Source organism: Polyodon spathula, chromosome 4 (assembly GCF_017654505.1).
Source record: "Polyodon spathula isolate WHYD16114869_AA chromosome 4, ASM1765450v1, whole genome shotgun sequence".
Classification (NCBI taxonomy): Eukaryota; Metazoa; Chordata; class Actinopteri; order Acipenseriformes; family Polyodontidae; genus Polyodon; species Polyodon spathula.
The window spans coordinates 61,245,997-61,269,312 of NC_054537.1; the positions used below are offsets into that span (position 1 = coordinate 61,245,997).

The 23,316-nt window shown below is 39.8% G+C and overlaps 1 protein-coding gene across 1 annotated transcript; it reads left to right on the plus strand.

The window, feature by feature from the left end:
• Positions 1 to 394: 394 nt before the first annotated feature.
• LOC121313849 (spermatogenesis-associated protein 48) lies at positions 395 to 16,903 on the plus strand. Its single transcript, XM_041246638.1, has 9 exons — positions 395 to 1,035; positions 1,613 to 1,710; positions 2,477 to 2,544; positions 2,909 to 3,047; positions 6,073 to 6,140; positions 6,742 to 6,783; positions 6,882 to 6,989; positions 7,424 to 7,525; positions 16,680 to 16,903. The coding sequence occupies exons 1-9, from the start codon at positions 546 to 548 to the stop codon at positions 16,789 to 16,791; spliced, it is 1,227 nt and encodes a 408-aa protein (XP_041102572.1). The 5' UTR covers positions 395 to 545; the 3' UTR covers positions 16,792 to 16,903.
• The last annotated feature ends 6,413 nt before the right edge of the window (positions 16,904 to 23,316 follow it).

Sequence of the window (23,316 nt, forward strand, 5' to 3'; positions counted from 1 at the left end):
CACTCCCTCTCGCTCCGTCATGATGTTTCAGCAGCTAACCTGATGGCTTGAATTGGCAACAGATTTTAATGTCAGTTAAAGTAGCTGCACAGAGACAGCACAGCACTCATTTACTGATAACACACCCCACAACAAAAAACAATCGAAACACGTTTTATGAATTGTTTTATTTGTTCAGTACAAAATAAAAACAAATAAATATATACATAATTAATTAAAAACATAATACTATGGTCATAATCCTAATAAAGTTGACTAATGGTAATTACCGGTATTGTATTGTTCCGATTAGTTGGCAACGAAATTGTTTTCTTCGATGACATATGCAGGGACACTTGCCATTGGCACGTGCTGGTTTCCTGGCAACAGACAGATACTTTACACTGAACTTCCTTCTTCATGCCTCGGAATTTTCACGACTGCAAAAACTAACAAAAAACTGCTTTGGTACTCCTCGAATACAGATATCTGCATAATAATACTAGTACGAATAATAATAATAATAATAATAATAATAATAATAATAATAATAATAATAATAAGCAATGAATGGCGTTTGTATGCCTTCTGCTACGCCGCTGATAGGCTCAGGTCAACGGGACTGTCTGTACTCTGCCCCCCGGGAAAGAAGCGAGCAGCGAAGGGCTCTCCGTCTGGTTAACATGCCCTTTGAGAAAGGACCAGAAAATAGGCACCATGTTGCCAGCTTTCTCGAAAAGGGCAGTCCGTATTTCGCCAAATTTAACCCGTATGCCTCACCTCCTGCAGACAAGTGTTCGTTGGCCCCTCTCCGAGATGACGTTCCCATTGTGGATCCCTGCTCTGGGTTTGTGAGTACTGGAGCTGATGCAGACCTGCAACCCGGCGGCAGAAATATCCCAATTCTGGGGAGCTATAAATCCAATGAGTACGGTGTGAAGGGGAGGCCACAGACACTACCGACCAGACCTTCGTCCTGGGAAGGTGAGCAGGCTGAGGAAAAGCGCTGGAATTCAAGGGCTGTGTCCGATGCCTATCGAAGAGCCAGGCTCGGAGGTAATTACACGCTACAATTAGTAGTGAATACTATGGAAATATTCACTACAAGGCATATGAGTTTTTTTTTTTTTTTTTTTTTTTTTTTTTTTAACTATTGCTTTATTTTTAAAAATCCAGAATCAATGAAATACACATAAAACTATATGAAAAAGTAATGGTTTTAATTTATGTTATAATGTGTTTTTTTGTAATAAGTTACAACGGGTCAAAGTTTACGCCTTAAATAACTACCTATACAACCCTGTGGTGTAATATGTATTAAACTAAACTTAATACATTCGTTTTACAAACGTTTTGACAAAAAAAGGCTTTCTCATTGCCTTCAATTATGAGTTTTCATTTTGTATTATTTTCAACAAGAACAATGCAGACCAGTGTAAATGTCGTACACTTTGGAAATTCAGACCAAACTCACAAGTGATTAAAAGACTCCCAATGTTTGAGTAGACTACAGTTTGGTGTTCGGTAAACGATATTTAATTAATTATTATTTAAACACACTATGCTTTCTGAATCCAGTGTGGAATCGGCACTGTTGTAAGTCATAAGTGACTACTGTGATTCTTCTTTTAAGGTTGGACAAGCCCTGTGCGTGTTCTCCCTGCTCCACCAAGATTCCCTTGCAATCTAACAAGCAATACGTTCTTTTTCAATGTAGCTCCTGCAACAAAGGTACAATATGATAACTCAGCCTGTACACTGTGTTCATCAGAAAGCAAGTGGGTGGAGTGCAGCATGTTTACCCTTCAAAGTCTCAAAGGTTAAAGGTCTAGCAGGGGTATTACCAAACACATTTCAAATGGAAAGCAATAGGCTATTAGATCAGTATATGTTTGGTGCATTCTCCATACCCTTTGATTAGAAAGGTACTTAGAAATATAGTTTTGAAAAGCCCAAGATTTTAGTGGGGATGGGTCTATCCTAATAGACAGAAGTTTGATTAGCAATACCTTGAGCTTACTAGTAGTCTAGAACAGTCTCATGAATCTCAAACAATGTTGCTCATAAAACGCACACTAGTTAAAGCTGAAGCTTTATGAATTGAAACAGCCAAGTTACTTGAGAGTTAAAGATGTGGAAATCAAGGTAAAGCTATTATTGTTTTACTCTTGCTGTAATTGTTTTTCATACTTTATTTTCACTTTCTTCCAGTTGAAGTCAGTTTTTCCTTTCACAGAAACTATAATTAACTTCCAGTGTTATCTGTAACAGGACTCCACCTGAGCCTGCTGAACATAGGAAACTATGTGAGGTCCTATTCCATGTAACCTTGAAAGTGAAGAAACTTAGTGCTGTGGCATGATGTTGTGGCTAAAAATGCAAATCTACAGGAACAAGGCACTTTTGTGAAATATTGTGCTTGTGATAGGTAAGAAAATGTTTATTGCAAATCAAATACTATGCATATTAAAACCCTGTATATACGTTTATTTTTCAGGATGGATCTTTGAGGAACTGGAGGGAAGAGCTTGCAAAGAAATATATGTATACATCTTCCACACAGAGGTGGGTCAATGTAAAGTTGTAAACACTATACCCTCAAATGTACAGTATTTATGCATTAACATTGATTTTTATCAACCAAAATAATAATAACTTGCATCAAGTATACTAAATATGCTACATTATGCTTCGTACCCAAAGTCTGAAAATCAGTTTCTTACCTGTTCTCAGAATTTGCTGTATTATCAATGCCCCTGGGTTAAATATCTTTAGGTTTCTTGGTTTTTCCAAGACTACACGATTAGAAGTTAATGTTGTTGTTTCTTCTTGGTCTGAAAGTAGCATCATAGAACCAAATTGCGTGACATATGTTTTAAATTAGGAACACATACATGCATTTTTACTTTATTTTTTGTTTTCAATAAAGGAGTTATGAAGATATTGAATGGGACTCAAAGCTGCCTCCTAGAAAAAAAACACCTGCTTCAACATTTGAGAAGATGGCCGATCCTGTTAACCAGTATTTTACTCTGCAGAGATATGAGCCTGCAGCAGAAACTTGGCAGGTTAGTGTTTTCATTTACTTTGTAATAGCATTGAATATACCACACCATTCAGTAACTAAAATGTGTTAGCATTCTGCTCAATTCTTACAGGACAGTGGGAATAATTAACACAAAATATATACTGCCAGATGTTAGACAGTGTGTATAAACAACTGCTGTTCATATTGAAAGTCACATATACCTACATAATGCCAACATAATACTTTAGGAGAAAAGGAGCAAATGTTTATTTTACCCAATACATCAATACGTTATTTAAATCAATGCATGTTTTAATCAATACATGCCAATGGCACTAGCTGACAAACTGTACTGTTCTGATTTGATTTTCCTATTCAGAAACTGGATTGTGGGTATTTTTTCTTCACCGATAGTTATCAATTTATGGAAAATAGTTTAAAATTGAAACACATGTACAGTACATGATCCAAACTGAATTAAATACATGAATCTGAAGACCGTGAGCCACATATAAGTACCTGTGACAGAATAGCCGGATGGTGACGTCAGGCCAGAAGCAGGAACCAAAAACAAAGACACCAGTGCTGCAGGGCAAAAAGACGTGGCGTGCACCGTTTTTATTTAAATACAAAAAGAAAAAGAAAACAACAGATCACGGAGCAAAATAAATAATTAAACAAAATAAATCACTAACACTACAACCGGTCAGGCTGGGCAATCGCCTTCACTGATCCTATCCTTTGTTTAGTTTCAGTTTTACTTCTTCTCTCGATCTCCCATACTGTCCTCTGTACACACACCTCGAGCAGGGAAAACTGCAGGGTTTTTATACAGGTGACCATCTCCCGACTAGCAACAATTAATTAACTTGGGAGATGGTCACCTTCTGCACAAGATTTTTTATCTAATACTGGCAGAGAACGAGCTACCAAACCCACCTCTGCCAGAACACACACACACACACACACGGCTTTGCCATCTCTAATACAGATTAGAATACAAAACACATGGCTTTCATCGTCATTTAAATAAACAAATACAATAAATAAATCATAACAATAATGTACACAAACACAAATGAGACACGGGCGGAGGGGGAGATCCCGTTCTAAAAATAAATAACACATTTAAACAGTAGGTCTTTGCCCTGCCCCCTTTTTATGTTCAGGGCATTCCTACCACCCTCCAACATATCCCCCCCTTGTGCAAAGTCCTGGCTGACAGTCTCGGCCCAGGAACGGGCAGCAATGGGCCAAGGGTGGCGGCCACCGTGGGATGTCTTCCTCCCACCCAAACAGCAATAGTGTCCCAGTGGACCACGCACAGGCCAGCTCCTCTGGCCAAGGAAATTTTGGTAGCCACCTGGCTACTCGTGGGGATGGTCTCCTGACCTTCCCCACCTTCTTTGTAGCCGGCAGCTCCCCTCTATGGGGCTCCAGCCACAGTACTTCTCGCTGCCATGCAGGACCGGCAGCGACCCCAGGGGAAGCGGAGCCGGCAGCGACCCCAGGGGAAGCGGAGCCGGCAGCGACCCCAGGGGAAGCGGAGCCGGCAGCGACCCCAGGGGAAGCGGAGCCGGCAGCGACCCCAGGGGAAGCGGAGCCGGCAGCGACCCCAGGGGAAGCGGAGCCGGCAGTGACCCCAGGCGAAGCAGGACCGGCAGCGACTCCAGGCGATGTGGCGCGGCAGGCAACCCCAGGCGATGCGGCGCGACAGGCAACCCCAGGCGATGCGGAGTGGCAGGGAACCCTAGGAGATGCGGGCGTGGCATCCCTAGGCGGTGCAAGGCAGACATCCTTGGGAAATAGTGGACTGGCATCCCCTGGCAATGTACAGCAGGGCAGGTGTTGGCCTTCTGGAGGCGACAGCAGCAGCCGCAGACCCTCATGAGATGACGGCGACAGCAGCATACCCTTGGGAGGCTGAGAAGGCGGCAGTAGCTCCTCCCCTTCTGGCTGCGAAGGCAGCAGTGGGTCCTCCCCTTCTCCTTGAGACGGTGATGGTGGTGGTGGTGGTGGTGGAGGCAGAGGCAGCTCCTGCTCCTCTTTTCCGAGTGGTGATGGTGGTGAAGCCAGTTCTTATTCGTAATTTGTGAAGACATCGTTTATTAAAGATAATGACAGACTGAAGGAAAGAACCGACAGCACCATCAGGGTCAGCAGAATTGCCAGAAGAAATAAAAATACACACACTTCTAAATGCGTGAAACTTGTTGCGCAACTAGTTGCTCAGGTGTGGACAAAGCAGTGCAGCTGATTAATTTGTGCATTTTCGACAGCGATTTGGTTGCGAAACTGATTGCTCAGCTGTGGACCCATTTTAAAATGTATTATTTTAAAAAAGTTAAGCCCCTCATCATGTGACGGGATCGCCTATACTGTACAATATAAATGCATGGTAAAAAAAATCCTCAACAGCCAGTCAGCATGCAGCATTCAAACATTCAGTTTTATAAATAAAGATTATAGCTGGAGATTTGTCGCTCCAGCTGTGCTGGTACCTCATGGGTGTATTGTAACTTGACAGATTATTAATTCACACAAATCAATTTCTGCTGTAATTATCAAATTAAAAATAAAACAATCCGTTGTTTTGGGGTTTTTTTTCCCCCTCTCGGTAGAACCATTTTAAAACTCCCAATTTTAAAATAACTTTGCTCACAGAAACAGATACACCCATCTTCTTTTTTTTTACTTTTTTCAGTCAGCTATACTGATTTTTGTTTGGTCTACTAAGATTAAAAAAATAAATAAAAAAAATCAGGTGGTCCACGAACAAAAAAGTTTGAGAACCACTGTCCAAAGTTATCTTAAACCTGTGTTTGAATTTAATCAATAAAAATACTTTGTCGTGTCACAAGAGGGCATTCACTTACCATTCACTGGATTGAAAACCGAAGCCATACAATGAAATGAATGTCTCCAATACTGGGCTGTGTTTACATTTACAAAGCCTTACATGTATTCTTCCTCACACAGTTGGGTTTATTCGTTAACTTGGTGCTGTGCATTTTTTCTAGATTATTTCCATACCTGTCTTCTTTTTTTAAAAATCACCTCCTTAGGTGTTAGGTGGACTTTGGGACAGATTCCAAACAAGAACACCTAATGCAGTAAGAAAACCAATCACATTGTGAGTACCTGAAGTGTATGTAAATGCCCCAATACTTTCTGTTATTTATACAGCATCTGAAACAATGGGAGAAATTATTAAGCTTCTACCATTTTCTCGAAAATAAATAATGCATTATTAGGACCTACATGTATGTATAGTTTGTAGTTTAGAGTTTATGAAATTTAGAGGAATTGATTAGATTAACTTTCTGACAGTTAGTTTGGATTTCATGATAACAAGGTATTCATAAAACACTGTAGGATTTTGTTGTTGGATTAACTTGAACTTATGTTCAGTACACACACTAATTGTTAAATACGTAACTTGTACCTACTGTAGTAAATGTAATTTAAAAAGATAGTTACATTTATAAATATATGGTGCCTGAAGTGTAAAACTTTTTTTTTTTTTTTTTTTATTTGCTCCATTACTGTGAAATGACATCAAATGGGTAATAATTTAAATGAATACTTGTTTCTGAAATATTCTTGGACACCTAAAAAATATATAGTAAATTCCCTTATTACAGTGATAATTATGTTGCGGTGTAAAAAGTGAAAAAACAACTTAACAGTTTCAAAAGAAGTTATTCTTACTTTACTTATGTTGTCTTTTACAGCATAAACCCTTGTTCAAGAATTTGCCACATCCCACTCTACAGGTAAATTCAGATTTTCTTGTACAGAATTTCAATTTCCTTTTGCCTTTGTGCTGGTGTCAGATGTTGAATATTTCAACCCCTCTTTTTCTTTTGACAAGTGGTTCTACTGGGGCTGAGAATTTAGAAGACGTGGACAATTCCGAAAAACAGTTTGTGCCTTTTACTGTGCTGAGAACACCACAGCCCCGATACACAGAAACAGCTCAGTATGTATTCTGCTTTGTACCTTGTTAAAGATAGCATGTTGCCTTTCTTTTTTCCTGAGAAAATGTTTGTACCTGTAGTGGCCAGGAGATGTCATTTGACAACCAGTTTTTAAAAAGTGTACAGGAAGGCAGTAGGAAGTCAATCTCTAAGGTATTATCTAAAGCTGCAGATACCAGGTTGATGTTCTTTATGTAGGATATAACCTCAATTTCTAGTTAAACTGACATGAATCCTGCTTTCACACAAAATAAGCAATATAATGTATCTCCATTGGAATATTTCAGTCAAGGCCTTAATCTGGATGATGTCTTAATATAAAAAAAAAAAAAAATGAAAAGAGAAAAATACCTATGATAATTGTCTCATGGTTTTCCCTACACAAAATGTTTTCCTGTTTTTCAACCATGATACTGTTTTTTTCCTTCTTTTTTAGACGTCCAAATATTCCTGGTTACAAAGGCAAAGTACATTTTACAGCCATCCATCCTTTTAACCAGTGCCCTCCAACTCTTCCTACTACAGCTCAAGTGCATCGGTAAGTGTGTCTCGTATCAAGAGTAGTGAGGTATAAAAAAACAATGAATTAAATGCTCATACATCAGAATGAAAGAAGTCAAATGGCATGAAATCCGTCCCAGCATTGGGAAGTTGGCTGTTTTGAGCTAAAACGTATTGTTTTTTTTGTTTTATTTTTTCAATTCTGAATTGAATACTGTAGTAGTTTTCTTCATTGCTTGGTAAAGAGTAGATTGTAAGTACTCTTTGTATGCAAATATGCAAAATCTATAATACATGCATCTTATACAAAGGGAACCAAACTCACCTACAGAGCTTCTGTATACTATATAATGGGATCATTTTCTTTATCACTCTGAATTGTAAAGTTCATCATTTATAGTTTGAGGGTGACAGTGTAGTGTGAAAGGGAAAAAAAGGAACGTTAAGAAATTGGGGAAGTAGGCGGTGGATTAAGGAAAAACTACAAGCTAAAAATAATTTTTTCATATTAAACACTTCAAGTGGGCCTTTTTTTAGATTCTGTATTTTTTGCTTACATCAGTTAATTTGGTATGAACAATACCTTTCTATATTGGAAAATAACTGAGCAGTCCACATAGGTTCTAAACACACGCCATCACAGAAGTATTCTGTGCTTAATACAGTATTTTAGGGTTCAATGACATGTTTACAGTACCTTGAGGATTAAAAATAGGATTATTCAAGAAATTTACTTAGCACTTCAGTTTACTTGTGCCCCCCATTTTACACCCAAGTTAAATTGGTAACTTGTATGGAGTCTATGCCATTCTAAGCAATAAAAAAAAAAAAAACTACTTGATGAAGTTTTATGTATTGTAACAAATATAATTCACTGAAGAAGCTCACTGTTAGAGTCATTAGTTTAGTTTATTACACACTGTAATATTTTGTACAACCATTTAATTTTATCTTTTAACTGGCAAACCAGTTCCCAGGAAGTGTTAGGCAAATATGTGAGCTTGCGTAGTTCAGGAGGTGTGCAGCAGGGGGCTTCCAATTTCCTGTCAATTAGTACCTATTTTCTATTTAAGCCCTGATCACTTGCACCTTTGCTGTCTAGCGTTTCGTTTTTGTAGCAAACGCTCAGACGCCGTCTTTTCATGCTTCACCGCTAATCTACACTTCGTTGCCTTTCACTGGAGGTCAATTCTCTGCGCAGCGCTCCCAAGATATTATCAAATATTTTCCTACCTGCTCCGGTGCTGCTTCTCACCATTCAGCTTCTCCATTCGGCTGCAGGAGCTCCAGCGTTAGTCTTCCTGCTCTTTCCAGCCTCCAGCCCAGCAACAGCACCGTCCAAACCACAGCTTCATTTCTCAACTCGTCCGTGTCTTCATTAGACAAACTGGCCCTCCACTAAAATCTCTAAAGCTCCTTCAACAAGATATCGACATTCCCGTCGTCAGCGTTTGCCTCGCCATAGCTCCTCTATTTAATCCACCATAAAGATCTGTCAGCTGAACATTCCTTTACTCTTCGCTTGCAATCAAGCGCCCCTCCTCCACTCCCAGAGCCAGCACAAATTACCATTCCTTCATGGGATCCTCCCCTGGATTTCTATTGGCTATGTTCAACGTTTTAGGGACCTGTCCATTCAGTTTCGTGCTCCGTTTCGGCGTGTGGCGGCTTGTGCTTTCGACTGGTCACAACAAGATCCAACAACACTGCTGTTTTGCATCTTTTTCACCAGCGCCTCTCAGTCCGTGGCTACCACAGCAACGCCCTCATTGCGTGACTGCGGGGAGTGGTAAGTAACCATGGTGACCAGGCAGCTTCACCTACACTGCGAGCTCCGTGCCTCAGTACTGCAATTTTCTGGCTTGCTGCTGCTGCGCTTTTACAACCTGCGAGGACTCGTTCAGCTTGCTGAATTGTGACATCTAAATACTGTGTTAACGTATTCATATACATGACTAACTGTGCTAAAACATGTAACGAAGATATTAAAATCTAAAAGAATACGCAATTGTTGTTCTACACCGACAAGGATTCTAATCATAATAACCAAATATATTCTACCCGGCTTCACTCAAGCCAATGGTTAATTCTAATCATAACCGCTAGATGGCAGTATAACACCACAAATTTTATACATTCTGTAAGCTGGTTTGCTATCACTGTGAAGCTCACACACTCCAGCTTTTCTATACATTCCTGCAGTTTGTTGTCATTCCGAGGGATTTGCAGTTGACCCCCTCCTCCTTCAAGGACCTGGTCATGAAGCAACCTTACTCAGCTGTTTACAAGATGCTCAGCATCTACCATCATAGTAATGTCCTGCTTTCCTGCATCACGCATCCATTCCTGCGACTTATTCCTGTTCCCAGATTCATGTTTCCTCATCTGGTGCTGCTCCTCCAATCCGACCAGCTTCATCAAAGTCATCATTTCATCAACATGAACCGCTAGTCAGTCGTGGAACCATGTCCTACGATTTATCAACATTCCAGTCAACGTCCTTCTACCCCCAGTAGACAATAAACTGCTCCGGACCAATCAATAGGTTTTGCAGATGCCTCGGAGCAACATATTCTTCATCCTCTCTGGTTCTGCAGCGGTCTCTGCAGTCTTCATCTCTGCCCAAAAGCAGCCCCATCTCTGGCTCCATCTAAATCGGCCTTAAAACTGAAAGACCAATATCTACTGCATTCAGCAGAGCCCTACTCTCTGCAGCAGACCACCACACTCTACCGATGGTAGTCCTCCGTTCTCTATTGCAGATCTCTGCTTCAACAGATCTCTGCTCTCACAGCTGGGCCTCTGCACACTACTGACAGCACTCCATTGTTTTCTTCCACAGACCTCTGCTCTGTTCAGCAGATCCCGCCCTCTACTGTTAATTGCTCCTCACTACAGCAGATCTCCACTCCCTCTTCAGATCAGTTCACTACTGCAGCTGCAAAAGTCGCTCTAGTTTACTGTTGAAGTCTGCAGCTGCACTTCTCCAGAGCCTACAATGCTCCAGCCTTCCTCCAATACGCAGATCGTGGCAGCATTCCCACAATCAAGGCTAACGCTAATCTCCATCTAATCAAAATACAGGGCACTTCTTCAGCAATCCTGTTCATATCTCCGCTCATCCTCCCAAATGTTACAGCATTAATACTTGGTTTGAAACATGGTACGAGACTGGAAATCTGTCTCGATTATGAGTTAAGGATTTCCACTATTAAGAGAATAACTGGCGTTGCGAAACCCAAATCTCTGAATGTGAGTTTACCTTTTCCATTTCAAGCAGACATGATAGTAGCAAACCACTGATCGATCCTGTATTAACTAATACGTAGGAAGGCGGCATCTCATCTTTGCCCTCATTTCTAGAATATGGGGCGTAAAGGAGCCGTGCTTCCCCAGTAGCCGATTCATGTTTGTTCAGTCCAGCTGCCACCTCAGCCCTCAGTTCCAGCTCTTCTTCTGCCTCTGCTTTCGGTATCCAAGTTCAGTCAGCTGGTCCCATTTGATTCCACAACCCCCATCCAGAATCCTCAGCTTCTCCAGATGCTATTTGACTGAAACCTACTCTCAGTAACCTCCTTCAATCTGCTCAGCATTACATGTCTGCAGCCCTCCACCTTGTTCAAAAGCTCCTATTCTACAGCCTGCTCAGTGTCTTCAATCCTCTGCTCCCAGATTCGAATAATCATAGCCCTTCAATCAAAACCTGGCTCTCATGGTCCGTGCTAGGGATTCTCTCCAACTCCCTCTAGTCTTTACATATTCAGCATTCCGCCTGACCCTCTGTGGGATTCTTAAGAGCTTTCCCCCTGCCTCACCTTCCTGTTTGTCTATATCAACATATATTCTCCATTTGCTAATTTGCACTCTTCTGAAAAGCCACTTCTCCCCCTACAATGATTTACCACCTTCCATGCTTACTCCATCACTTTGGCTGCATACCTCAAGACAAATCAATTCAACGCGGTCGATCCACTCACACGTCAAGTATCAAGTTCCCTATCTCCATTTTCAAGGTATCTCCACAGCAGGAACCCCCCCCCCCCCCCCCCCTCTCCTCAGACCATCTGTTCATTGATTTCTCTCACTCCTATCATCACTCGCCTCGCCTCGAGCTGACCTCCCTCCATTCCTCCACCCTTGCCTCCAAGCAGGCCTCCTTTCTCTCCACCCTTGCCTCGTGAGTAGGCCTTCCTCCTCAACTCCACCCTCGCCTCCGAGCAGGCCTCCCTCCTCTCCACCCTCTCCTCCAGAGCAGGCCTCCCTCCTTGCATGGCTCCTTCTTCTCCACCCTCGCCTCCGAACAGACCTCCCTCCTCTCCACCCTCGCCTCTTCGCAGGCCTCCCTCCTCTCCACCCTCTCCTCCAGAGCAGGCCTCCCTCCTCGACTCTCCCCTTCCCCGCAGCTTGATCACGAATGTGGGGAAACTGGTCCTTCTCAGCAGTAGATTCCTACATTCATTCATCCTTCCCTGATATAGTTGCTGCTACTTCTAAAAATGCTAGAATCATCTCTACTCTTCAGAAAGGCTGCTTCTCCCACTACGAGGATCTACTCATGGAGACCATCTGCCTCACAGCTTTCTTTGGCTTTCTCAGAAGCTCTGAATTCACAGTTCCCTCAGCTTCTTGCTTCCCCTCGGTGGATGTTCGTTTATATGACCTCTCTTCTATTTCCAACTCCTATTTCCTTATTCGTCTGCGCACTTCAAAGACAGACCAACTCCAGCGCGGTCAGTTCATTCAGCTTTCAAGGACCAAGTCTGCTATCTGCCCTTTTTCAGCAATGTCAAGATATTTCATATCAGCTTTATTCACCCCATTCATTCCGTATCGGTGCAGCCACCTCCGCTGCAAGGGCCAGCATCAATCAGAGCCCGATCAAGACCATGGGGCGCTGGTCCTCTTCTGCAGTGGATTCTTATGTTCATTCATCTCCGTCCGACATAGTTGCAGCCCATTCCAAAAGCCGGAAGTGGGGGCTACCTGTCTGCTGGAGCCACTAGAGGTTTTCCCCTAATTAGCTTCATGGGGTTTTTTCCTCTCCACTGAGCAGCAGGTATACACATAGTCATATCCTACTAAATTTACTAACCATCCTTCTGTTTGTCCTTCTAGTCTTTTGTTTATGTTATGCGCTGGCATGTGCTCTCTTTTGTTTGTCTCACGGTGTGGGAGATTTGGTGAGGAGCCGGGGATCCATCCTTTTGGGGGGCAAGTGATCACTTCCCTGACCTCAGGGCAGGCTTCAGTCTCCCTTGACCTTCAGGGGGGTTCTCACCATGTGAGTCAGAGCGGACCCCCGGCCACACTCTGTTCTTTCGCAGCTCCTGCGCTTATCTTGCCTCACCATCTTCTATACTCTGTCTCAGTTCGGGACGTGGCTACTCATGCTCGAGTCCCATACTAACCTCTATGCCTTGTTATTATCTCAGGTCCCAGGCAGCGTGAAGTCTCAGCCAATTGGGGGTCTAATGAGCACCCCTTTACAGAAGTTTCAGACGCTGGGTACCTCTCCCTCTCTATCTCTTTTGTGTCCCAGTCTTCCGGGACCGTCTTCCTCTGAGGGGCGGCTCCGCAAGTCATAACCCTCGTGTGTTTTTGGTTGCCAGGTCCTTCGGCCCTGGGCTCGTGTCGGCATCGCCGCCCTCAGTCAGTGACCACTTTCTGTATCCTGTCTTCGGTTGCTGGGTCCTTCGCCCCTGGGTTGTGTCGGCATCGCCACCCTCAGTCAGTGACCATCTTCTATCCTAGCTTCCATGTCCAGCTTCGCTGGTCTGCTACTAGAGTGGGCCTAGCCTGCTCTTCTATCCTAGGTCCGGTCCTTTCTATCTGGCACTCTGTCCTACTTACGGCTCCCTTCTGCTTCTTCTGCCCTATCTCTACCCCCCCAGCTCACACCTTGTGAACGTATGGTTAAGAAATAGTGTAGCCTGTGAAACAGGATTTCACACCATCATCTTAATTCCTCAAAGAACAGTGATATTCCAGCTGAGAAAAAAAAAAAAATGCCATTGATATCCAGAGTCATGATTATCACAGAGCATCTTTATTGAAAAAATTGAGATAACATCTAATGCTGCTGATTACTGAGTTAGTATGTAAGGGAGCTGTATTCCAGACAGCACTGCTGTAATTATCGGTTTAATATTCAATTTAAGTCTAGCTCTGTGACAAGCAATTTTTTTCTGGTTTTGAGGCACACATTTAAGAGTTCACTTCATGCACTGGAATTCTTCTACAAAAGTTTTACAGTATTCTCCTTAGTATTAGGCAGCATGGTACAAGTATCAATGCATTATAGGGGCAAGTTTCCATGTTAAACTCACATTTGTAACCATTTCACGAGGCAGGAGCCAAGCCTGCACAAAGGGACTGCTAAAATAAAGTAAAACAAATGTGGCTTTAGCAACAGAATAGGGATTTCCCCTTTACTCGGAGAACCACTCTCGCTGAGTTAAGGCCGAACCGATCGACCTCCAAGGCCGGGAAGCGAGGAACTTCCCCCAAGGGGAAACTAAGGAAGGAACGAGGACAAACCAAGGTTTCCCTGGCTTACTGAGTCGTCTAATCGAGAGAGGTCAGACACAATTGATGCTACAAGGCCACATGGAGAGCCATGCAATCTGTGTAGATAGAAGAACAAAAGTGCTGGAAGAGAGAATAAAGAAATAAACACATGTCGGAGGCCAGGGGTCTCTCCCCCAGCTGTAAGAGCCACCTTCGATAAGTTGAATCAATGACTAGCTTGAAAGTTGGGAGCAAGCTTGCTCTTCGAAGGGGGGGGACTGGCACGGGTGCAAATGAATAATTTAAGCAGGAGAATGGAAAACTAAATGTAGTTACGTTTTTTGGCCGGGGGTCCCCTCTGACCAGCGGGAACCTTCCACACGGAGGGCAATACGACGTAGTGAGCTTGTAAGGTTGGGAAGTGAGCTTCACTTGCCCCCAGAGGGGACCATTACAGAGGTGACGCAGCAAAGTGGAGGAGGAAGGGAGGATGGAGGAAACTGAAAAGCAAGATGAGAATTAGGCAAAATATAATATATTTATATATATATATATATATATATATATATATATATATATATATATATATATATATATATTTTTTTTTTTTTCTTTTAAAAGGTACATTTGTAAGTTATGGCCTTCAAAATGCATTCCTAGGTTTAGGATTTAAACAGTTCTGGCATTTCCATTGTGAAACTGTATTAGAGTAGGGCACTATACTCATGATGGAGCATGTCAACCAAAAGTTACGTCAGAGGTAGAAAATGCATCATGTACCACAACTCAGTATTGCTTTACTGAGCAGGAGACACTGCTGCTGGGTAGTAACTTCTGATCATTTTAATGTTTTAAAAGGCTTACATGAGCATAAAGCTTGCTTGAAACGGTGGCAAGCGGAGGTTTTGGTAAGCATGCATACATATAAATATTCACTTTAAGAGAGCTATTGTTCACTATTACTACTCAGTACAACAACTATGCCTGTATGCACTGCATAATTGTATTACTATAGTGATATGTGTAGAAGTTGTTTTCTAGTTGTCAGGTGTACTACAAAAAAACTAATCTTGATGCGTAGGAGAGAATCTGTCTAGTGCCTCCCCAAACAGACTCATCTAGAACCGGTATTGTCTAGACATACACAGAAATATATATATATTTTAAGATAACAACTTGTTTGCTGGGTCAGTTGATCATGTTAGCAAAGCTTAATTTGTGCTATTTTTGTGAAAGGGACATATCTTGATAAATGGCTTTGATAAATCTATATCTTGATCTGGCATTGAAATCTGTTCCATGGAATGCTAAATTTGATACTTGACCTGTATTATTTTATTGATACATTAGCAGTAAGTTCACACTGCTGAGCTGCCCCATCTGTGTAAAAAAAAAAAAAAATTTAAGGAAGCAGAACTTAAACCATAAAACAATAACAGAAGCAGCTTTCATTTCTATGGTCCACTCATTTTTCTTCTCATTTTCCTGCTTTTCAATTTCATATATACAGTATATTGCAACACCCTACAGATGCAATTAAACAAGAATTTTCCCTAATCAGTATAATGGATAGTGACAAAAAAAATTACTGCTGTAATGCAAATATGCTATTGTCAAATCCATACTTTCTAATATCATTTTTCTGTTTATATATGTCATCCATAACTATTAAACACCCAGCAGTGCTAAAATAAACTTCAGCAAATCTAAATTGAAGACAAAAGACTGCTGTTTATATGCATTTTTACAGATCAGTTTACAATCAAATGTAAAAAGAAATGTAATTATCCTCATGTGACCCGGAAGATTTCTTGGGTTGTAACTATTGATAACTGAGACCCCAAAAATCAACTCTTACATTTAAGAAAACATGTACATTATAATGTGCACATATTGCAGGAGGTTTTTAATTTGTATTCATATATACAACCTCACTGGTCTTTGTAAACCTGAACTGACTGCCACACAGAGTAGTGTATCTCTGTCAGCTAATTCTGATATATATGCCCTTATAAAACTTTACTGAGTTAAGCAGTGGTAAAATCATAGCAAAATCCATATTGAAAGCACAGTAAATGCATAGTATAAGTTTGGGAAAAACATGGTTAAATGCACAATTACTGTGCAAATATACCATGGTAAACTTTTATAAAGATTTATCCATAGAATGTCATGTAACGGGCAGTTTCAGAATGCACAGCCTCTAACTCTGAAACCTTCCAGATGGTCTCCTGTTCATTGTGTTTGTATTAATCTTGGTAAAAGTGGTTTTCTTTACCGTCTTCCATTTTCCTGGAGCCTGTTACCCACAGCTATTAAATGTGTTTCCTCTAAATGTATTTAGGGACTAAAGACCTTCCTAAAAAATTTTTTTAAAGTACGATAAATCATTATATTCAATTCCACATCTGTCCTCCTTTTTTGTGATCTGTCACAACTTTGTGATGTTTTCAAAGGATTTTATCAAACAATAAAATGTAGTAAAATGCACTTTAAATTCAAAAATCAAAATGGTCATGTTCAGCGCTGTTATAGTAAAGCTAAGCAGTTGTTTACAACGAAGTTAAACTGCAGCGGTTTATCATATCTGTATTAATGCGGTAATACAAAGGTGAAACCTGGACCACTTTGTATTATTATATACTGCATTCTTTCTCCTTGTTTTTTTTTTTTTTTTCCTGCAGGTACATACCGAACAATGGAAGCCAATCTCCAAATAAACACCTGGGCCCCCTCTCCAGAATGGTTACCACTGTCCCACCATGCAATGCCTTCACCAAAGGGGCGGAAGAATAAATCTTCCCTAATCTGACACCGGCTGTGATCAAGAAAAATAAAATAACCCGGATGGAAAGTGAATTTTGTTTCCAATGAAACACAATTTATATATAGTACTGTGCAAAAGTTTTAGGCAGGTGTGAAAAAATGCTGTAAAGTAATAATGCTTTCAAAAATAGACATGTTAATAGATTATATTTATCAATTAACTAAATGCAAAGTGAGTGAACAGAAGAAAAATCTAAATCAAATCCCTATTTGGTGTGACCACCCTTTGCCTTCAAAACAGCATCAATTCTTCTAGGTACACTTGCACAAAGTCAGGGATTTTGTAGGCATATAGTCAGGTGTAGGATCAAACAATTATACCAAACAGGTACTAATGATCATCAATTCAATATGTAGGTTGAAACACAATCATTACCTGAAACAGAAACAGCTGTGTAGGAGGAATAAAACTGGGTGAGGAACAGCCAAACTCGGCTAACAAGGTGATGTTGCTTTACTGTCAGAAGTCATACGCCATGGCAAGACTGAGCACAGCAACAAGACACAAGTTAGTTATACTGCATCAGCAAGGTCTTTACCAGGGAGAAATTTCAAAGCAGACAGGGGTTGCCAGATGTGCTGTCCAAGCTCTTTTGAAGAAGCACAAAGAAACGGGCAACATTGAGGACCGTAGACGCAGTGGTCGACCAAGGAAACTTACTGCGGCAGATGAAAGACACATCATGCTTACTTCCCTTCGCAATCGGAAGATGTCCAGCAATGCCATCAGCTCAGAATTGGCAGAAAACAGTGGGACCCTGGTACACCCATCTACTGTCCGGAGAAGTCTGGTCAGAAGTGGCCTTCATGGAAGACTTGGGGCCAAAAAGCCATGCCTCCGACGTGGAAACAAGGCCAAGCGACTCAACTATGCACGAAAACACAGGAACTGGGGTGCAGAAAAATGGAAACAGGTTCTCTGAAATTTGAAATATTTGCTGTAGCAGAAGGCAGTTTGTTCGCCGAAGGGCTGGAGAGCGGTACACGAATGAGTGTCTGTTCTGTTCTGAGTGTCAGTTCTGGTCACCTCGCTATAAAAAAGATATTGCTGCTCTAGAAAGAGTGCAAAGAAGAGTGACCAGAATTATTCCGGATTTAAAAAGTATGTCATATGCAGACAGGCTAAAAGAATTGAATCTGTTCAGTCTTGAACAAAGAAGACTACGCGGCGACCTAATTCAAGCATTCAAAATACTAAAAGGTATTGACAATGTCGACCCAAGGGACTTTTTCGACCTGAAAAAAGAAACAAGGACCAGGGGTCACAAATGGAGATTAGACAGAGGGGCATTCACAACAGAAAATAGGAGGCACTTTTTTACACAGAGAATCGTGAGGGTCTGGAATCAACTCCCCAGTAATGTTGTTGAAGCTGACACCCTGGGATCCTTCAAGAAGCTGTTTGATGAGATTCTGGGATCAATAAGCTACTAACAACCAAAAGAGCAAGATGGGCCGAATGGCCTCCCCTCGTTTGTAACCTTTCTTATGTTCTTATGTCTGCAGGCAACAGTGAAGCATGGTGGAGGTTCCTTGCACGTTTGGGGCTGCTTTTCTGCAAATGGAGTTGGGGATTTGGTCAGAATTAATGGTCTCTTCATTGCTGAGAAGTACAGGCAGATACTTATCCATCATGCAGTACCATCAGGGAGGCATCTGATTGGCCCCAAATTTATTCTGCAGCATGACAACGACCTCAAACATACAACGAAAGTCATTAAGAACCATCTTCAGCGTAAAGAAGAACAAGGATTCCTGGAAGCGATGGTATGACCCCCACAGAGCCCTGATCTCAACATCATCGAGTCTGTCTGGGATTTCATGAAGAGAGAGAAGCAACTGAGGCTGCCTAAATCCACAGAAGAACTGTGGTTAGTTCTCCAAGATGTTTAGGCCAACCTACCTGCCGAGTTCCTTCAAAAACTGTGTGCAAGTGTACCTAGAAGAATTGATGCTGTTTTGAAGGCAAAGGGTGGTCACACCAAATATTGATTTGATGTAGATTTTTCTTCTGTTCACTCACTTTGCATTTTGTTAATTGATAAATATAATCTATTAACATGTCTATTTTTGAAAGCATTCTTACTTTACAGCATTGTTTCACACCTGCCTAAAAGTTTTGCACAGTACTGTATATGTTAATAATCCAGGGCTGGCAATGGAACATGAAACAAGCAATGTGATTGGTCGAGCAAGGTTCCAGCTGTCCATATATTAGATGGATACGGACAGTTGGAGCCTTGTCACCTATTCGAAATCACTGCACGGCCTCACAGAATTTTAAGTATCGGTAGCTATCTTGTTTTAGTTTCAGATGTACAGTATCTATAAAACAGCTCAAAAATTACTGAAATCCGAAATGTTGTTCTTTTTTTTACTTCCGTTCTGCTGAAAGAACAGCGTCTTGCTCTCGCAGAAAAAAAATTAATTCAGTGCCATCTCAACTGTGCCTCCTGGTGGATATTTTCAGTGGCAATGTGCATTTCAACACATCAAAAATAAATATTACTTTTGCATGTTTCAATTAAATCTATTTACTCAGCTTAATTTAATGTGTAGTTCAGCATTAAAAATGGGACTACTTTTGTGGTCGCTTTTCTGGCACAAGGATATTTATTTAAAAAACAAGCAAACCCACTGTTTAGCCTGGATTGTAAATGCAATAAGGCCTTCAGGGTGTCCGTATACATCGAATATTTGGACTTCTTGGGGGTTGGAGACACTTCACTTCGTCTTTTTTGTGCGTAGTACGTAAAGCCCTCCCGTTTTTCATGTTTGCAGTTTTTGGATAAGTGACAACGTTTTTTTTTTGTTTGTTTTATGTTCTCTTCACAATTAACAGTTCATTTCCTAGAAGTGCTTACTGTAGCTACATATTTATAATTTTATTTGAAAAAAATAATTTATTTCAGTCCACAGTTACATTTAAGATATACATATCATCTTTATTGTGTTTTCTGATCTGTGTGTGCTGCTGATTCCATTTTATGTGTTGGTTGTATTTATAATTTCTAAATTTTTGCGCCTAGTAAATTTTGTTGACGATCTCAATGGGTACATTTCCTGGTTAAATAAATACATAAATAAATACATTTTAAACTATTTTATTACAGATAATAATAATAATAATAATAATAATAATAATAATAATAATAATAATAATAATATATATCATATAGTTAATATGTGTTAAAATTTTATACCTACATCATTAACATAGTTAAATTATAACGCTAATTTTGGTTCTAATTGATTCTGTAAAAATTTAGTGCCTCTAATTAGAACTAATAAAAAAACTTAGTGAATATATATATATAATATATATATATATATAGATATATATATAGATATAGATATAGATATAGATATAGATATGGAGATGGAGTCAAGTGTTTGTCTCAGATAGGAGTCTGAGGGCTTTGGGACCTTGGGGAATATGGTTTAATGCACTCCATCTTTTAAAAAAGCAAAATGAGGGCTGATTATTAATATGGGATGAGAAGGTAATTGGGTGAATTACCTTCTCTGTAGCTGATAAGGCTGAGGTAATAAAAAGCCCACAGTTACTTTGTTCTGTGATGAGGCTTAGAGAGAGATCGGGTGTATGGAGAGGTGAGGGTAAAAACAGGAAGATTAAATATCAGTGTTTTTGGTTTGGAGTAAATAAGTTTAGCTTGTCCCTTATTAGTCAGGGAAACTCAGAGGACTGAGTGAGATTATATGGGATACAGTTTAGGAAAAGCTACATTTGTTTTGTTGCGTTTATTGTAAAAAATAAAAGTGCACAGAAAAGCACTTAACTGGGTACTGTTTTTAAGGGTGCAGACCAGCCTTGGCCGGGACGCTACACCACACTATATATATATATATATATATATATATATATATATATATATATATATATATATATATATATATCAGGGCTCGCAAAATCGCTAGCCCGACATTCCAGGACAACCAAAAAAATCTGTCGGACAACGTGTTTCCTTTGCCTGCTTGCCCGACGGACAATCCGATTTATTACTCTATAACAGGATAACATTTTGTGCTTTAATCAAACACCGGTATGGTGCTTGCTTGTAATTTACAGTACCGAGTGCAGCAACAGTCTCGGGTCCGAGTGTAGATGTACTATTTACAACCTCGCTATAGGCCTTCATTATACGATTAAATACTGATTTAAAAAATTAAAAAATCAAGCTGCTGCTGATGTTGGCTCGTACAGCTCTATGCAACTGGCACGGCAAAGCAACATTTTTTTTATTTATTTTGTTTTTAATTTAAGTAAGAAACCAAGATTTCAATTAATATTTGCAATTGAAACAAAACAGAAACTTTTATGTGTTTTTTTTTTTTTTGGGGGGGGGGGGGGGGGGGGGGGGTGTTCTTCAATGAATAGGATATAGCTAGAATACTGGATCCAGCATGCCACAAATAGGTACTGTACTTGTAATTCTACTTTTATTCACAATCTCATTGCTATTATTATTATTAGTGGTAGTAATGAGAAATACAGTGATAATAAAGAAAATGAAAGAATAAAACAGTACTAATATTGTTAATAATTTAGCAAATGCCTTTATCCAGGGCTTAACTAGCAGCTTATACTGTTCGTTTTGGCTTGTCCTTTTACAATAGTGAACAAAAGGCTTTGGACCCAAACAGGGTTGTTATAGTAAGGATGTACTGTATTTAGCATTTGACTTGTATGTTTGCACATTTGTTATTTCACTTTTGTTATTTTTCACCTCCCATAGTGTTAAGTATTTAACAGAGGGTATAATGAAGTTTGGATCAGAATCCAATATCATCCCTTACAAAAAAGTAATATATTGCAAGTATATTTGTGCCAACATTATCTGGTTTTAGTATACTATTAGTATCATTATACTATTCTATTTTGGCACAAGTATACTTGCAGTATACAACTTTGTATATTCTTTTTGTAAATAATGCAATGTAGTTCTCAAATACTGGACATCTTACTTTTTTTTTTTGCATACCTGCATTGTCTTTTGTTAGATATGCACCTCCAGATTCTGACAAAAACGTTTACAAAACCAGGAGCAACTTCTGCTCTGGATCAAAAAGTTATAATGTTTTGCGGCTGCCTGCTAATGTGGATAACTATCGAAAAACTAGTAGAAACTAACAAAAACGCAAGTCTGCGAAAAACAAATGGAAGTCTGGAAAAAAAGTATGGAATTTTGATGTTGAAAAAGTGTATGAACCCTGAGATACTGTACCTATATTGAGTATAGTGTGCTATACTTTGTAGAAATCACAGTCCATAGGTCAATTATGGGCAACTTGACTTTTTATGTATGTATGTATGTATGTATGTATGTATGTGTGTGTGTATACTATAGCGAACAAAAGGCTTGTATGTATATATATATATATATATATATATATATATATATATATATATATATATATATATATATATATATATATATATATATATATATATATGAATACAGCTCTGGAAAAAATTGAGACCACTGCAAAATTATCAGTTTCTCTGGTTTCCATGACAGGGTCTTGATCTGGTGGTCTTCCATCGACACCTAAAGTCACCCAACATCAATGTGAAAGACTGGTGGAGAGCATGCCAAGACGCATGAAAGCTGTGCTTGAAAATCAGGGTTATTCCACCAAATATTGATTTCTGAACTCTTCCTAAGTTAAAACATTAGTATTGTGTTGTTTAAAAATGAATATGAACTTATTTTCTTTGTATTGTTCGAGGTCTGACAAAACTGCATCTTTTTTGTTATTTTGACCAGTTGTCATTTTCTGCAAATAAATGCTCTAAATGACAATATTTTTAGTTGGAATTTGGGAGAAATGTTGTCAGTAGTTTATAGAATAAAACAAAAATGTTCATTTTACCCAAACACATACCTATGAATAGTAAAACCAGAGAAACTGATAATTTTGCAGTGGTCTCTTAATTTTTTCCAGAGCTGTGTATATATATACACACACACACACACACACACACACACACACACACACACACACACACACACACACATGGGTGAATGCTATATTTGCATCCTAGAAAAAAAGGCATAAAACCACAGTAGTCACGTAAAAAAGTGATAATTCTCTGGAGAAAAGTACACTTCAACTTTTGACCTATTCAACTCCTCGAGACCATCACTTTCAATTCAAACACAAAATGTCATGTTTTCACTCGACAGCACCCACAGTGCAGAAATGTTCATTAATGATCAACAAAATGTGAATACATTAAAAGAAAATTATGTAAAGCTGGTACGTTCGTATCTCAGAAACTGGAGAGGAACGAGAAATTAAAACAAGGTAAAGGCAATCATCAAAATAAAGCTGAAGCACTGAAACAAGCATGTTTTAAAAAAAAAAAACTGCTAGTTCTGAACCTCGTCTTCTTTAATATTAGCATCACACGCGTATCCATGTATTATAAAAAATAAGGTTTAAAAGATTAAAAAAATTTTATCTTCAAGA

Bases quoted from the DNA above. Each gene is read 5' to 3' on its own strand.
- LOC121313849 (XM_041246638.1), top strand. From the start codon at position 546: ATGAATGGCGTTTGTATGCCTTCTGCTACGCCGCTGATAGGCTCAGGT. The intron at 1,036-1,612 runs GTAATTACACGC...TCTTCTTTTAAG, and splicing joins TCGAAGAGCCAGGCTCGGAG to GTTGGACAAGCCCTGTGCGT. The intron at 6,990-7,423 runs GTATGTATTCTG...CTTCTTTTTTAG, and splicing joins CGATACACAGAAACAGCTCA to ACGTCCAAATATTCCTGGTT.